Genomic DNA, 18,089 nt, shown 5'->3' with positions numbered 1-18,089 from the left:
AAGAAGGGTTAAGGGAACTATGATAATAATTTATAAAACTGGCGAATCCTGAGTGCCACGTAATTTGCAGTACAATCCCCTCTGGTGGCTCCATCGCAGGCCACCGTCTCCCAGGAGGCTTCTTCCCCAGGTGCTGTCAATCCATTTCTGTGAGATTTAGCAAATAAAAGTAAAGGACACCCAGTTAAATCAGAATGTCAGGTAAATAAGACATAATTTTTAGTATAAGTATGACCCAGACAATATTTGTGTCATCTTTTGCTAAAAAAATCACTAATTCTTAATTGAAAATAGTTATCTTAAAAAGATGGGGTTAAAAGACTCTTGTGGAGGGGCAGGATGTTCCCTGGATTATCTGGGTGGATCCCAAGCTCTCACCAGGGTCTGGGAGAGCAGGAAGGAAGTGGGGGCTGCAGTAATGCAGCCTTGAGGCCAGGTGAGTGGAGGCTCTGGGGAGGTGACAGAGCCTCTCCCAGGCCCCACTCTGCTGGGCTTCTGCCATGCGGAGGGGCAGGAATGAGTCTGTGTTGTTTTAAGCCACTCACTTGTGGCAAGTTGTTTCAGAGTCAGTAGGAAACTAATGCTTTGCCTTTCCTCTGGGCTCCTGAGACTGAGGGGAACCTAACTAAACCCTGGAGCTCCTCTTGCTTGTAGCTACTTTCAGTGGGCTTTACAGTCCCCAATTTGGAGGTCCCACAGCTGAGGGATACATTGCTAATCTCCCACCAGCTGCGGTGGAGAAGACACCTGGGGTAGGTTTTGATGGTGGTGACGGTTGCCTGGGTTACTGTCAGGGACCTAAAGGCTGAGAAGCCTGGCCTCTGCCTTCCTTCTCTGTCCCCTCCGCTGTGCCTCTGGGTCAGGCTGTTCCTGCTCACCTCTCTAGGACATGTCAGTCATTTGAGGAATGCAGGCTTGAAAAGAGCAGCACAGGTTTGATGTCCTAATCTCCCTCCTCCCCCTTCAAGGTTGAAGATGCCAAGATAAGAGGAACTAAGATAATTTCAAGGTTTATGGGGGCTTTGTGATCAACAGATTGCCAACCACCAGGTTTTGCAATCTCCCATCACAGACCACCGAGCAGGGCCTAGAAGACTCCTGTCATCCATCATTTCCCAACTGGAACCCTCTTCCATCCTCTTTGCCTAACGATAAAAAGGAGCTAAGTGCTTGTGCTGAATTAAGATGCCTTATGTTTTAGGACACAAGGCCACTGTCTTCTTGGCTTGCTGGCTTACTGAATGAATCTTTTTTTCTTATCTCTACAAACTTGTCCTCTTTGAGGGGTGAGTAAACAGACCTGGATTCAGTAACTTCACAGCACAGCCAAGAGCGGATTCCAACTTCCTGAATAATGTTGATGAATGTCTACAGCCAAGGCACAGGTCCCCTCCAATCTGGGTTCCACATGGGCTCCTGCTTGCTGCGGTGTGCAAGAAAAACTCTCCCAGATCCCAAGACTAGGAGGACATTCTTTGCCCTGAATTCTTATCCTGAAGCCTTTCAAGGTTTAATCTCTTTTGACCATTGATTTGCCCGCCACCAGCCACAGAGGGGAACAACTTTTCTCTAAGCTGGGTGACCCGGTCTTAAATCCACCTGCAGTCCAGGCTGACAAATGGGCCTGTGTGTCCCTCTTGTAGGCCTCAGTATCCATGCTGATGTCCCATGATTGCTCTGAGAACACACACGGCTCCTCAGAACCGAAAAGTATTCAGTTGGCCCTCTGTGCCCCCAGGTTCCACATAGGTGGATTTAACCAACCTTGGATAGCAAACATTTTTAAAAAATTGTATCTGTACTGAACATGTACAGACTCCTTTTCTTAGTCTTTATTCCTTAATCAATATAGTAAAACAGCCATTCATGCAGCATTTATATTGTATTTTGTATAAGACACCATTTTATATGGGAATGTTAACAGTTCTGGGCCAGAGGTCCAAATGGCGGCTCAACAAATGAGGTCCACTTACCCCAAAAACCAAATGGAAAAAAGTCACAGTGAGAAGCAGGAAAGGAACTTTAACTGACATGGCCATATTGGGAAGGCAGGGTGACAGCCAGTGTCCCAGCCCTGTCCTGGGCCTGGCAGGGGCGTTCGTTTCAATGGAGGAGGAGCTGGGCTGGCCGCGGTCTGCACAGCCAAGCTGCCTTGCTCCTGCGGTGGCCTCCCCATCCTGATCTCGGTCCTGGGCCTGTAGCGTGGCTCTGCAGAGGTCCTCACCCTTGAGGGGCCGTCTCCACCTGCTCCTCAGCATGTTCATCTCTCATGCTGAGGGTCAATTTGGTGTCCACGAGGGGGACAGTCTCATCATGAGGTGATGGGACTCTGCTGTTCCTGGAAAGTGTAGGGCAGCTACTGGAGACTTTCAGGTGCCACTCCAGGGTCTGAAAGGATGTTGCAGTCTCGCCTGAGTCTTGAAGGGGGCCTGGATAGATTAGGTAGATTTCCAGCTCATAACTTTGTATTACCAGTTTTTAGATGAACAGCTGAGCAGGTCACAGGTGTAAGGCAATAAAGAGACAGATACAAATGAAGGCAGAGGTGCCAGCTTAGCCTGCTCTCAGTTGCCCACTGGGCATCTGCAGGCCTCAGTGAAGAGCCACTGCTTTAGGCAAAGGTGGCTTTTCTAAGCCATGCTGTAGGACTTGAGTCTCTTCAATGACATCTCATTTTATATAATGGGAGGTCACCAGAATCCTAGGCCAGAGGTCTGAACCGAGGATCTGGAACAGTCTGCAGGGAGACAAAGTGACCAGGTCAGGCTCAACCCTCACTCCGCAGAGGAACGCTGCCTTGCTTGGAACACTCTGCAGAGCTGGCAGCTCCCCAGTTACAGCACCTGGGATGGCCGCACAGGGTGCCTGGCACCCCGAGGCCACACTTCTGCAAACTCCTTCCTTTTGAGTAGTCTCCTGCTCTGTGGATACTGGAAGGAACTTTGACTTGTTTCCCCAGAACTGAGGAAAAGACGACATCAAATGTTAAGCAAGAAGACTGGGCACACATGGAAAAGGAAGCCATCCTCAGCTAATTTCTCTCCACGTGGGTTTACAAAAGCCACTGTGACCCAGCTCTCCTGCGCTGTGCATTATGTGGTTCTGGAACGAAATCGGTTTGGGGGTTGTCTCCTAGGGCCCAGAGTGAGGAATCACCCAGATGACCAGAAGAGGTGGTTTTAGGATTTACCTGTGGGTGGTGAATCACGCCTTCCAGAGGTGGGCTCAGCCTTGTCCTCTGAGTTACTGCCCTGGGCCATCTCCGGTTGGTTACCGAGTGTCTCTGCTCTCAGGTGAGTTTCTCTATTTCCTCTTCCTTTGGCCATGCCTTGATTCCTTGCTGAAGGGGAATATTTGCACTTGAGCAAGACTGCCTCTGGGTCTGTACCCTAGCCACAGTTGGTGCTCACAAGACATCTAATGGTTGAGTTGGAAAACGAGGACGAGGACCCGTGAGCGAGTGCAGGTACCATTTCCCAGAAGGACTAGAGTCCGCAGGGAAGAAACTCCTGTGGGAGTGCAGGGCCTCTGCCCAGCTTATAGCCCGTCCTGAGGAACAGCTGGGGACATTACCCACTGGGAGGTACCCCATTTCCTCTTTAGGACTCATAGCCTTGCTAGCGGGAAACTCCTTGTGGACTGAGGTGGAAGCCATAGGTGACCTTTCAAGTCACTTGAAAAACCAAACCACAGGGGCAAGTTTCCAGGGGAAAATATTTTCCTCTAGGAGGCTGGTGGCTGAACGAGGGGGCTCCCAGGCAGGGCAGTGCCAGGTCACCACCTCCCTCTGCTGACTCAGCAAGCAGAGGCTCTGCTTGGACAGGAGCCAACCTCTGCCAGGCTGGCCTGGGCGGGCAGTGATGCCCCTTCTCAAGATTTCCACAAGTGAGGCATCTGTTGGTGGGGGGCCTGAAGGCAGGCTGGAGGCGGAAGCCGTGCAGCTCAAAGGGCAGTAGCTGCGCTTGTCTGCTGCAGGCCCTGGGCCTCTGCTTCTGGCTTTCTCCTCCCTCGGCCTCTCCTCAATCCCAGCACAGAGCAGCACAGGCACAGCTTTTGTCAATGAGTCCCAAGTCGCCCCGGTAGGAGGACAGCTTGTGGGGCATTCCCAGGAAGCGGATAAACTCGGCACACCTGCTGGTGACAGTGCTGCGGCCTAAAGCATGTTTTTGCAACACACAAGACAGAGCCCCAGTCCGCTCAACATCAGGTTCACTTTCACTTCCACCCCGAATGCAGTGGATCCCAAAGACTCGACGAAAAAGTGCAGCAGCGCGCAAGATCATCTTATTATCTTCATTAAATGTTTCCTAAGAAAGTGATAATTATTATAGTCAAACTGTCAAAGCCAGGATGAGTCACAAGACAAATATTGTGGCTGCACCCTCGGGATCCCGCAGCGTAGGCACTTGCCGGCAAGGCATAGTTTTCCTGCTTCTTCTAATTAGCCGAGGATGGCTTTCTCAGGTGTGAAGGGAAGAGGGTCCCTTACCAAGAGATCCCACTTAAGGAAACTCGCAAATTGTGGATGTGGACTATTTATGGCCATGTAATGTCATTTTCTAGAGGAGAATTTTGAGAAATGCTCCAGGAGTCTAGCAGCTGCGTAATTTGCAGTCAAGACAGGCTGCCCTGGAGTATTTGTAAACATATTTATGAGCATAAATGCCAGAGACATTTGCATATTATGATTTTTAATTGGTCTGCTGATTCCACATGGAAACCTTTCATTGAAGGGAAATGCTCCTGCTCCCTCCTCTAGACTCCGGCAAGTTTCCCGAGAGCCTTCAGAGGCTGACTTACAGGGGGAAAGTGGTCACTTGAATCATCTTCCCAGCAAGTACGTGACTTTTACCATACAGCAAGTGACTCTCCCTGCCTGTCTACTGATTTAGACATGGGGCATGTCACCGATGGCCCACTGATGTCACAGCCTTCTTATTATCTCTTTATCTTCTCTGACTTCAAAGGCCTCAGATCAAAACTGGCTGCATAATATGTGGGCTCCACGGCAAAAGGGCCTTCTTCCTAGTTGGGCAGAGAAATGAAGCTACCCGAGACTAGTCCAACAGATGTTCCTCTCTGCTGTACCTAATGCCACCCAGCACCACAATGTTATCTGGGAGTTGTGGGTAGAACTAGTGGGTGCCTGGATGACAAGACGGGCCCTATCCAGCCCCCTCCTGGTTCCACCACCTCTGCCAGGAGGGCCAGCCTTGTCGGGGGAGGGGTCGCCACTCCAGCCCAGCTGCAGACGGCTCGGATTCCCTCCATCCCTTCTACTTCTTTCTGTTCTTACACCCGTGTCTCTATAACTCCTGCTTCAGCATCTAAACACTGATAGAATTTTTATGAACTGGAACTTTTTTAACCTCCATGGTTTTTTCACATACCCCTGAACCTTGAGATAATTGGGGAAGAAGCTGGGGCAGCTCTTGGGGTACCTCTGTGCCTGACCAGCAGCCTGGACCCTGGGACTCTGCATGATTTTCCAGAGTGGTGCAGGCCACCATATTGGGGCCAGAAGTGGGCTCTTTTGAATTCTTGATGTAATTCTCTTTCCAAAACAGGAGATAAGGGGTGAGATTTCCCCACTGGGCATCTTGACAGCACCTTTTTGAAGAGCAGTCGGAGGCCAGGCCTATGTGGAGCTGGGCTCAGGGCAGCTTGGCAGCCAGCTGAGTGTGGTCTCTTGCTAATTACTCAAGGGGTGGGACTTGGGTTTTTCGAGGCATTATAAATGGTGCTGGGTGGGTTTTACAACCGCACACGGGACTGTTCACATATGGGACAGGCAAGGTGACCGTCTGATACAGACAGTGCCCACTGACGAGCACAGAGCCAGAGAGGAAATGTGTTGTGCAGATGTGTATTGAAGACCACGCTGGGGTGGTGTCGGGTGGCATGGGGTGACATCGGGTGGCATGGGGTGACATCAGGTGGCGATGGGAGCCGAGTGGATCCAATCCGCTTTCTGACAATCGCAGCTGCTCTGTCAGTGTGCAGTGAGGCCAGGCTCCCCTCGGGCCTCCGTCCCCTTCACGAGGAATCCATTAGTCGTGCATGGGTCTTCAATTATCCCACTACGCAGCGAGGAAGCAGCTATGCAGCTGAAGGAAGATCTCTTTCTTATTCTCCTAAGTATTTAAACAGAGGGATCAGACCCCAGAACACTAATAACCTTTTCTTAAATCTCATAAAACCCAGAGGAAAATGCCTTGTGGATTTTCATGTGCAACCAGGGCTTGGAGGGCTGCCTGAAGATTCCGTCCCTGGACTGTTATTCAGGAAGCATCCACAGAGGACCTACTGTGTGCCAGGACCCAGGGTGAATCCTGGGGGCTTTTGTCCACTTGATGAGGGGCCCGTCTTCCTTGTCCAAAAGAGTGCCCATATTTAGGGTCTTTCAAACCAACCTTGAGAGGAAGAGCATTATTTATAATACTGTTGTGAAATTTCCTCTACTGATGATAAGTTTATCAAAGAGCTTAAAAGTTTTTTTGACGGGGTACCAGGGATTGAACTCCAGGACACTTGACCACTGAGCCACATCCCCAGCCCTATGTTGTATTTTATTTAGAGACAGGGTCTCACTGAGTAACTTAGCGCCTTGTTTTTGCTGAGGCTGGCTTTGAATTTGTGATCCTCCTGCCTCAGCCTCTGAGCCTCTGGGATTACAGGCATGTGCCACTGCACCCGCAAGTTTAAAAGATTTTTTGATGGCTAATTTAAAGTAAAATTAAAAACAATCTCAAAGTTATAGGTCAGTTGCCAGGGTGACACAAAAACATTGTTCTCTTAGACCCCTGGAGAGTAAGCAGGTGATCTATGACTCATCTTTGAATACTTCATGGAATTTGTTATGGAGAAGATACCCTTTGACCTAAAACAGGAAAAATGTAGAGAATCTGGAATGCTGGGATATTCCTGATGGATGGATTCACTTGAACAAAGGCAGGAAGGTGGGAAATCATGGAGCCCACACAGAAGGTGGTAAACTCACAGAAAGGAAAACCAGACCATGTGCCACTTAAGGCCAAGGTTGTAAATGACAAAACCCAACACCGACCAGCTCTGCATGAAAGGAATCTATTGTTTCACATGGGTAAAGCCAGTGGCTTTAAGCATGTCTCAGAAATACCCAGATCCTGTTATTTCCCCCATCTTGACGCTTGGCCTCACCGGTGGGCTTCATCCAGAGTTTGTTCGGCATAGGACCTGGGGTGCTTTACCACTGACTTACATGCCGGACCCTTTTTATTTTTTGGTTTGTTTTTTTTGGTGCTGGGGATTGAAACCAGGGCTTTACTCATGTTAGGCAAGTGTTCTCCATTGAGTACCCCCTCAACCCTCCATTTTATTTTTATTTGGAGATGGGGGTCTCACTAAGTTGCTGAGGCTGGACTTGAACCTGTAATCCCTCTGCCTCAGCCTACCAAATTGCTGGGATTACAGGCATGTGCCACCATGCCCAGCCCAGAGAGAGTCTTTCATATCACAGAGGGGTTGTAGCAGTTCCAGACCTCACATTATGTTTCCTAGCAGAAAATAGTTTATCTTTCCAAGGAGATCTAGGAGTCTCACTGCCTCTTGTTACCCTCACCAATCACATGTCCGTTCTTGTGTCTGAGGAAATGTGATGTGTGCCCTGATTGGCTGAGACCTTACTCAAGGGCTTCACTCTGGATCTGAGATGAGGCAAAGTCTCCTCCTACAACAAGGAATGAGAGTTGCTCGAGGTGGTTTCCCAGCAGGAAATACGGGTATGGTGACCAAAGGAAGTAGAAGAGACTCCAGGAGGTCATGGAACAAAGCCTGAGTATCCTCAGCAGCAGAAGGTCTGAATAGCCACGGTCAGAACCCACGAGGCCTCGCACTCCACGATTGTTCCTGCGGGACACGGTGTCCTGGGATCAGCCTTGGTATCTGTTAGTGATGACGGACAGACGATGACCCTGTTTAGACATTTCCCCAGGTCATCCACTCCCCTTCCCTGGTCCTCTGTGTGTAACCAGCACAGTGCTGGACACACTGACCCACGGAGTACACAACCACTGGGCTTGGGCCCCTGCTTAAAGATGCCCAAAGACAGAAACCTGAGAGAGGATGTCTGTCGGGGTGTAGGCCACCAGCCCTTCCAGGAATGTATTATGCTCCTACTGTTTAAATGCTTCGTACTCAATAACAGACCAACCCTAGCCATAAAGGCCTCTTGGTATAACTCAGGGTGCAGGTGGTTTAGAGGAATTCCCTGGGGCAGGGGCTGCTTAGTGCTCACTGAACTATGGAAATTAGAATTGCTAACTTGAGTGGCCTCACCAAGGTGTTTGTTAGGAAGACTTAGCACCAGGGCCTAGCACTAGTGTGGTCCCGCCTAAGATTCTAAAAGGGGCCTTGCAATGCATCCAGAGGGTCGTGTCTCATAAAAATTGCTTACCTGAAAATTAAAAATTACTTTAAACTAAAAAATGGAAAAGGGCAAATCATATCCCCACATTGACACAGAGTAGCTATATTCTAGTAAAACCTTTGGGACTTTTAATAAATACGTTTTAGTAAAATAACAGGAAAAACATCCTTGGACATTCAGATGAAAGGGAAGGGAAACACACATTGTACTCATGCTTTTTAGCAGCAAAAATTCCTACTAGAAGACAACTGAGTGCATATTTCAGATGCTCAAGGAAAGAGAGACAAGGATTATTTCTAGCCAAACGGTCCTTACAAGGGTAAAGGCAGTTTTTAGTTTTTGAGGAATGGCCATACTGATTTTCATAGTGACTGTACTAATTTACATTCTCCCCTTGCATTCTCCCCAGCAGTTAGTGTTATTTGCATTCTTGGTGGCTGTAATTCTGACTAGAGTGAGATGGAATCTCAGTATAGTTTTGATTTGCGTTTCCCTGGTGGCCAAAGGTGTTGTTGGATGTTTTTAAACCTAATTGTTGGCAATTTGTACTGATTCTTTAGAGAAGTGTCTACTTTTGTTGAATGGGTTATTTGTGGGTTTTTTGGTGTTGGAGTTTTTGAGTTCCTTCCATATTCTGGATGTCAAGCCTCTGCTGGAGAGTAGCTGGCAAAGATTCGCTCCCATTCTGTAGGCTGTGTCTTCACTCCGTTAATTGTTTCCTTTGCTGTGCAGAAGCTTTTAAAATTTGGTGCCATCTATTTCCTGAGCTGTGGAGTCTGCTCATGAAGTCATTGCCTGTGCCTGTATGTGGAGTGTTTCCCGATGTTTCCTTCTAACAGTTGCAAGCCTTCTGGTCTTACATCCATTTTGATGTGACTTTGTTCAGGGAGAGAGAGGGATTCTTCTCCATGTGCATATCAATTTCCCCAGCACCATTTGGTAAAGGGGCTGTCTTTTCTCCGACATGTTTTTGGCACCTTTGTCTAGAATCAGATGATTGAATCTGTGTGGGTTTGTCTGTCTTGTATTTTATTCTTTGGTCTGCAGGCCTGTTTTTTATGGTAGTACCATGCTGTTCTTGTTATTATGGCCCTGTAGGATAATTAGAAATTGGGTATTGGAATGCCTTCAGCATTGATTTGATTTTTTTTTGCCCAGGATTGTTTTGGCTATTTTGAGTCTTTTGTTCTTCTATGTGAATTTTAGAATTTTTCCCCCTAGTTTTATGAAAAATTTTATTGGTATTTTGATGGGGATTGCATTGAATATGTTGCTTTTGGTAATATGACCATTTGAACTAAATTAATTCTGTGTATCCATGAACATGGGAGGTCTTTCCAGCCTCTAGTGTCCTCTTCATTTTCTTTCTTCAGTGTTCTCTATCAGTCCTTGTTATTTATTCAAATCAATTAAAGTTAATATACTTTAGAAATAGATGCATACTCACAATTATTACAGCACCATTTACATAGTCAAGTTATGGATTCAGCCTAGGCATCTGTCAACAGATGAGTGGATAAAGAAAATGTGGTACATATGCATAATGGAATTTTATTTAGTCATAAAGAAAAATGAAATTATGCCATTTGCAGGAAAATGGATGGATTTGGAGAGCATCATGTTTACTGAAATAAGCCAGATTTAGAAAGTCAAGGGCTGCATGTTTTCTCTCATAGCAAAACTAGAGGGTGAAACAAAAAAAGGAAAAATGAGATGTCATAAAAGGAGAAGGAGACCACTGGGCAAGGGAAGTGGATAGTGGGTGGGAGGAGGGTCATAGGACTGAAACCGATCGGTCACATTTGTTGTATGTATAATGTGAATAAGCCACAGTGAAATTCACCACTCTGTGTAACTAATGTGTGTGAATAAAAAGAGTAAAATGTAAAGACCACAGTAAACTATTATGAATACGCAGGAACCCAGGACTGTGGTTGCCATGAGCCTTGCTCTGGTGGAGAGCTTTCCCTACAGCTCAGATGACTGGAGGGTGTTGGCAGAAGGCCTGCGGGTGATACATCTACATAGGTAAATTCTGGTCATCAGGGAAAACATGGTGTAGAATGACTGCACCATGTTGACACTATGCAACTATCGAACATGGGAAGAGCTTATGAAGAACAGATCATTGATGGCCTTATTGGTCATACCTAGGAGTAGCATGGGAGTGTTTTAAGTTAGAAGGTAGGGAAAAGAAAGGAAGTGCAGAGAAGAGATTACTATCTAATTTTAATGTTTTTATAGGTAAAAATAGATAAAAAACACAAGGAGAGAAACTATAATAAGATGATCACAATTGGTATAGAGGTAATCGTTTGTACAAAAATACAAACCTTCCTAAATCATAAAAGACCAAAAACAAAAAGATAACCCAAAAGACCAAACACTGAAAGACTATTACATATGCATGTTTATGTGTGTGTGTGTGTGCCGCAGTCTGGCTGGGCACAATCAGGAGCCACTTGTCAAAAGAAACTAACTTTATTTTTAGAACCACACACGCCAAACAAAACAGCCTCTCAGGAAAAACCCTCAGAGCCTCAACTGCCACCACCGGCTTTCCACAAGCCTCTCTCTCCCCCACAAGCTTCTCCCCACCTCCCACAATCCTCCTGCTCTTGAGGCCGATTGGCTGGGTCACGTGGGCGGAGCCAAAAAAGTCCCCCAATGAGCAGCTCCGTGGTCTGAAAGGGCAGGGAAACAGCCCAATGAGCATCACCGCAGAGGAGCCAATCAGCTAGATGTTGCTGGGGCCGAGGAGCCAATCATCAGCCGGCAGCTGGAAGTTTGCTGGCAGCTGGAAGTTTGCTGGGGCCCCTTCGGCTGTGGCTCTCAACATCTCCCCCTCTCTGTTTAAACAACAAGCATGTGGCTTAGGGACCCTGTCTATTAGGCAGTCCAATTCAACATATGGTCCTTACCCGTCATCGGATGAACTGACCTCTAGGCGTCAGCCTCCTGTCTTAGGTTGGTACCACTGCAATTGGATCATACCCGTCACTGACTACCGGTCCAGCATACAGCTATACTTGTGGATAGGCCTTTGCACCAGTGGGGGGGTGAGGTTCTTTGCCTCACCTCTGTTGGCCCCCAAATTTTAGACCATCACTAGTAGAGGAGGATGCAAAATGCCATGACATTAAGCCAATTGAGGGCTCCTTTGAAAAATTGTACCACCGGTGACATCATCAGCAAAAATACCCCAACACTACCACAAGTCGCTGCACCAACAGATAGTTCACAATGCATACAGGTGAGCTCACAATGTGTCCAGGCAAGTTCTGCAAGCAGTTCAGTGATGGCTATTGTAGAAGCTGTAGATTGGTTTTATCTTTGACTTCACCAGCACTGGGATGAAGATAGGAATTCTGGCAATAATGGCTAAAGAAAAAATTATGTAACATTCCAGAAGGCACTAAAAGAAAACAATTTTCTTAACAATTTACATTGTCTTCACCGGCACTGGGATGAAGATAGGAATTCTGGCAATAATGGCTAAAGAAAAAATTATGTAACATTACAGAAGGCACTAAAAGAAAACAATTTTCTTAACAATTTACATTATCTTTAAGAGAATTATTAAATATAATGAAAAGGAAAGGTGAAAGTAAACAAACAGATCTGTTAACCTTCTTTTTTGTTTACATATTAAAACAATCCTCAACAGTTGTTTACCCAATTTAAATTAAACCATATAAATCACGTGAAAAAAAAATTTTGGATCCATTTTATCATGAGCGCTAATCATATATGATATATGGACATACGTACATTCAAACATATAACACAAAACACAAGTGTGCACACATAATATAATACATACAACACATAACATTATAGTAAAGGCCTTATAACTTTTTACAGGTGAAATCTCCATTGCAATGTTTAAAAACTCTATAGTCAAAAAATAGAACTGATCAGCAAAACATTAACCTAGGTCTGTATGAGCTCAAAAAACAAAATAGAACTTCATGATATGGCAAAGGGCAATAATAAAATAGATATTGAAAAAAGCATCCTGGTTCTGTTGCAGATGTAAGAATAGCCAAACTGGAGTTTTGGATATCAGTTGTTATGGATTTGAGCCAAATCATCTTCTTTTTGGTCTGTAGAAATCGCTTTAGTTAATCTTTCTGGAATCCAAATCGGCTGCTGTTCTCCCTGTGGAAACACATAAACAGACCCCCGACTCCAGACAATCACTGGGTCAGGACCTTGGTTAATCTCTCTGGAATCCAAATCGGCTGCTGTTCTCCCTGTGGAAACACACAAACAGACCCCCGACTCCAGACAATTACTGGGTCAGGACCTTTCCATTGTCCTGTTAGAATATCCTTCCAAAGTACCTTGGGCGTATGTACATTTTTTGGACACATATGCCTTTCCGCAGCACTAAGTCCTGATGAATCCAAATTTAAAAAGTTTAGAGTAAAAAGGGTTATTTTAAGTTTATCTTTGGGGAATATATACCCCTTCCCAATTCCTTCTTTTTGCTTTAATAAGTACATTTTAATAGTTTGATGAGCTCTTTCAACTATGCCTTGTCCCTGTGGATTGTATGGGATTCCTGTTATATGAGTAATGCCAAATGTTGAGCAAAATTGTTTAAAAGAGGTAGAAGTATAACCAGGGGCATTATCTGTTTTTAACTGTTTTGGAACACCCACAGTGGCAAAATTTTGTAAGCAATGAGCTATAACATCTTTAGTTTTTTCTCCGGCATGAAGGGAGCCCATCAAAAATCCAGAAGAAGTATCAACTGTAACATGCAAATATTTTAATTTTCCAAATTCTGGCAAGTGTGTGACGTCCATCTGCCAAATATGGTTAGGTATCAATCCTCTAGGATTGACTCCAAGATTAACTTGTGGTAAAAAGGTCACACAATTTTGACATTGTTTTATTATTTGTCTAGCTTGTTCCTTAGTTATTTTAAAGTGCTTTTGTAAAGTATTAGCATTGACATGGAACTTTTTATGAAAATTTATAGCTTCTTCTATTGTGGAGAAAATATGTATGTCATGTGTAGTTTTATCTGCTAAATCATTGCCCAAACTAAGGGCTCCAGGCAATCCTGTATGTGCCCTGATATGTCCTATAAAGAATGGATCTTTTCTGTCCCAGATTAGACTTTGTATAGTGGAAAGCAAAGAGAAAACAGTAGAAGAAGGGGAAATCCTACCAGCATCTTCAAGAGATACTATAGCATTAACTACATACTGACTATCAGAAAATAAATTAAATACAGAATCTTTAAACATCACAAAAGCTTGTAAAACTGCATTAAGCTCTACCTTTTGAGCTGATTGTTTGGGTACTAAAAATGTAAAAGTTTGATCAGGGGTAACTACTGCTGCTGTACCATTATTTGACCCATCAGTGAATATATTTGGAGCATTCATGATAGGTGTTTTTCTTGTCATTTTTGGAAAAATTACAGGATGCAATGACCAAAAAGACAATAAAGGATTAGATGGTAAGTGGTTATCAAATGAAACATTAGATTTGCACATGATTATTGCCCAAGTATTTAACTCATTAGATAACTCATCAATTTGATTCATAGTATATGGAGTAATAATTTTATTGGGAGAAATTCCAAACACTCCCTTTGCTGCTTTTATTCCTTTGAGTATTAATTGTCCTACAGCCTCAGGATACCTAGTAAGAATAGTGTTAGGAGAATAAGATAAATGTATCCATAATAATGGACCTTCTTGCCAAAATACTCCTGTAGGAATATTTTTTGTTGGTAGTACAATAAATAATAAAGGCAAACTTATATCAATTCTATCCAAATGCATATTTTCCATATATGTTTCAATGATTTTTAATGCCTTTCTTGCTTCAGGCGTTAACATTCGGGGTGAATTTGGATCTGATGGACCTTTTAGGATATCAAATAAAGGTCCCAACTCTCCTGTTGGTATACCTAAATAAGGCCTTATCCAATTTATGTCTCCTAATAACTTTTGAAAGTCATTAAGTGATTTGAGTTGATCTACTCGTATTTGAATTTTTGGTGGACGGACCATGGTTGAGGATAATAGAACTCCTAAATAATTAATTGGAAAATTTAATTGTACTTTATCTATTGCTATCTCTAGATTATAATTTTTTAATAAGTTTGTAAGTGTGGCATAACATTCTAGCAATGTGTTTTTATCTTTGTGTGCTAATAATACATCATCCATATAGTGAAATATTTGTAGTTCAGGATTTTGATTTCTAAGTGGCTGGATTACTTTGTTAACATAAATTTGACACATAGTTGGGCTGTTAGCCATCCCTTGAGGGAGTACTTTCCATTCATATCTCTGATCAGGACCTTCATGATTCAGTGCAGGGATAGTAAATGCAAAACGTGGACTATCCTCAGGATGAATTGGAATTGAAAAAAAACAATCTTTAATATCTTTAATCCAGGTGTGAGCGTGTGTGTGTGTCTGTGTATATATATTTCAATATACATGTATATGCATGCATGGGGCATATATATTTATGTCTATAGACAAACATAGTATGCCAGAAATAAAACATTATTATAATAAATGCAACTTTGATTATAACCCTAGTAAAAGAAAAATTTTCACAGTTTGGCCACCAAAGAAAAATCCAACACTGTGCTCTGTATAAGAGATATATGAAGCGAGCCACAAAAGTTAACAATTAAAGAATGGACAAACTTATGCAATGCTAAATAATGCATCAATAAAGTAAAAAGGAAAAGAAGGATAAATGCAAGGAAAGAAACGTGGTACCTGGAATATGCGGTTCAGATCAGAGAGTAGGTCAGAGGCAAGAAGGCACTTACGGTGCCCCATCTCCCATGAAGCAGAGTCAGGAAGAGATTCAAGGAGAAGGAGTCCAATACATTAATGTTAGTCTTCATCCAGTTCTCTCAAATGAAGGTGTCCCATGGCCAAAAAATTAGTAAGAATATAGAAGAACTCATTATCATAATCAATAAGGCATATATAGAGATCTCAACAATGTGAGACACCTTCTTTTAAAGGACACAGGGGACATTTAAAAAGTTGACCAAAGTTTATCCTACAAAGAAGATCTCAATGACTCTAAAGGAACAGAGATAATACAAAAAAAAAAAATTCTCTGTCCATAATAACGCAGAAAGAATATCATTAGTTGCTATGTTAGCTGGAGGTAAAATAGCTTGTGAAATTTATTTAGGAGAACAAATAAGGAGGATTCACTAGGAGAACCTGGAAGAAGAGGAGCTGTCAGAGTGGGGAGTGGAGGCCAGACATGCTATACACCTTCCATGTGAGGTACTGAAACATCAAGGGGTCTCTGAGCAAAATAGTGCTGGTTGGTTCATGCACAGATTGAACAACGAAATAGAAGAGCCTGGGAGCCCCAGGCTGTTGGTGGGGCCGTACTCTCTAAAGTTACAGGGGAGGTCTAGTCAGCTTTTTTGGTGCTCTGACCAAAAGATCTGACAAGAACAATTTGAGGAGGAAAAGTTTATTTGGGGATCACCGTTTCAGATGTCTCAGTCCCTAGTTGGTTGACTCCACTGCTTTGGGCCTGAGGTGAGGAAGATCATCATGGCAGAAAGGGGTGGTGCAGGGAAGCAGCTCAGGAAGAAGAGCTCTGCTTACAGGGCCAAAGTATAAGCCCCAAAGACCTGCCCCCAGTGACCCACCTCTTCCAGCCACACCCTCCTCCTATAGTTACCACCCAGTTGATCCCTATCAGTGGATTAATCCACTGACTAGGTTAAGGCTCGCATCACCCTATCATTCACCTCTAAACTTTTTTGCGTTGTCTCACACATGAGCTCATGAGCTTTTGGGAGACACCTCACATCTAACCCATGGCAGGGAAGAATCTACTCCATGCCCCCCCCCCCGCCCCCCTCTCTGTCTCTCTGTCTCTGGTGTCGCCAGCTGTCCTTGGCTTGTAGATACATCACTCCAGTCTCTGCCTCCACTGTCACACAGCCACCTCCCTGTGTGGCTCTGTGACAGTGAGTCTGCCCTTGCTGCAGCCCGGATCTCATGCCTGTGGAAACGGCAGGGTCGTAGGACTTACTTGTCTTTGCTCAGAGGAGGTGCAGAGACAGGGTGCACTGGGTTGGATGGTGTTCCCCCCACATTGCAGCCCTTCTCGGAGCCTCAGAGTACAGCCTTATTTGGAAGTAAGGGTGCTGCAAACGTCATTAGTGTGGTGATACTGGGGTTAGGCAGGCCCCTTAATCTAATGTGGCGGATGTCCTCATAAGAAGTAGCTAAGCAGAGAGAAGGCCGCAGGGTGAAGGAGGCAGAAGCTGGCGGGATGGGTCTACGAGGAGTCACCGAGGAGTGCCAGCAACAGCAGAGGCTGAGCAGGGCCCAGAACTGATCCTCCCGCAGCCTGACTTCCGATGTAGCACAGAGGTGAAGGAATAGTCCCTGTGGCATTTAGCCCCCCGGTTGGTGGCGCTTCCTGATGGCAGCCCTAGGACACGGGTCGGTTCACTGGGCCTGGAGGCCAGAGGCTGCAGGATAGGAGCTGTAATGGGACCAGCCCACAACGACCTGCGGGTCAGGCCACGAACTCTGGCCTCACTTTTTCCTGCTGCTGCCCTCCTGTTCTGAGCTGCCCGGTGTGGTGGCCACCCATCTCACGTAGCCACTGTGCACTTGACCTGTGGCTCATCTGGACGGAGACGGGCTGTGAGTGCTGACTAGCAGCTGGCTCACAGACATCTATGTGGAGAAGCTCATAAATATTTCACCAATTAAGTGCTTTTAAAATATTGATTACACATGGGTATGGTAATATTTTAGATGCATTGATTTAAAAAATATATATCGTTAAAATTAACTTCACCTATTTCTTTTTCCTTTTTATTTTATTTTTCCTTTTCATTGGTGCATTATGATTTTTTTTTTTTTTTTGTACCTGGGATTGAACCCAGAGCACTTAACCACGGAGTTACACCCACAGCCTGTTTATTTTACTTTTTATTTAGAGACAGAATCTGAGTTTCTTAGGATCTCACTAAGTTGCTGAGGCTGGCTTTGAACTCATGATCCTTCTGTCTCAGTCTCTCAAGTGGCTGGGATTACAGGCGTGGGCCACCACGGGCAGCGGTGCGTTATAATTATACACAAGAATGGGATTTGCCGTTACATGTTTGCACAGGCACACAGTATAACAGTCTATCTCTGTTGAACAGCTCCGCTGCCAAAGCTGGAGGTCCAGCCGACCTTCTGACACAGTCCTGCTAAGGCAGCCTCCTAGATCCAGAGCAGCCAGAGAGGAAGAAGAAAGGGAAAATGAGAGGAATCCTGCGTGAGCTCTTTTCCTGCACCAGGAAGAACCGGGAACCTGAGACCAAAGCTGGGGAAATGCAGGTGAGCATGGTTGCTGCCCCGGGGAGCCTCAGGAGGCAGGGCCTGCAGCGGGTGGTTTAGTGGATATCGTGGAGGCAGAACAGACTGGACCTGGGATTGGCCTGGTGAAGAGGAAGTGTGGGCTTGTGGATAGCTGGTGCAGAGAGCTGCAGGAGCTGGTTTGGTGTGGGGAGAGGAGGATGGCCTCCCTTTTGAAAAAGATGATTAAGTCGAGTTCATGGGACCAGAGCTTACGGAACATCAAGCACTAGAGATTTTGATTTGGGAATTATTAGCCTGTGCACAAATCATTGTATCTTAAACATTTCCACACCAGTTAT

At 45.0% G+C, this 18,089-nt stretch overlaps 1 protein-coding gene across 1 annotated transcript in view; it reads left to right on the top strand.

The window, feature by feature from the left end:
- The window catches only part of CUNH10orf90 (chromosome unknown C10orf90 homolog), a 284,414-nt gene that overhangs the window by 13,676 nt on the left and 252,649 nt on the right, over positions 1–18,089 (top strand). Inside the window, exon 2 of the mRNA XM_046448702.2 lies at positions 17,592–17,769. Coding sequence (XP_046304658.1) covers positions 17,692–17,769 — 78 coding nt within the window. The 5' untranslated portion in view covers positions 17,592–17,691. The remainder of the gene's footprint in view (positions 1–17,591; positions 17,770–18,089) is intronic.

This window comes from Marmota monax, unplaced genomic scaffold (genome assembly GCF_021218885.2).
Source record: "Marmota monax isolate L192 unplaced genomic scaffold, Marmota_monax_Labrador192_F-V1.1 WCK01_AAM20220418_F8-fsc00076, whole genome shotgun sequence".
Taxonomy (NCBI): Eukaryota; Metazoa; Chordata; class Mammalia; order Rodentia; family Sciuridae; genus Marmota; species Marmota monax.
This window is presented reverse-complemented; position numbering and strand designations above follow the sequence as displayed.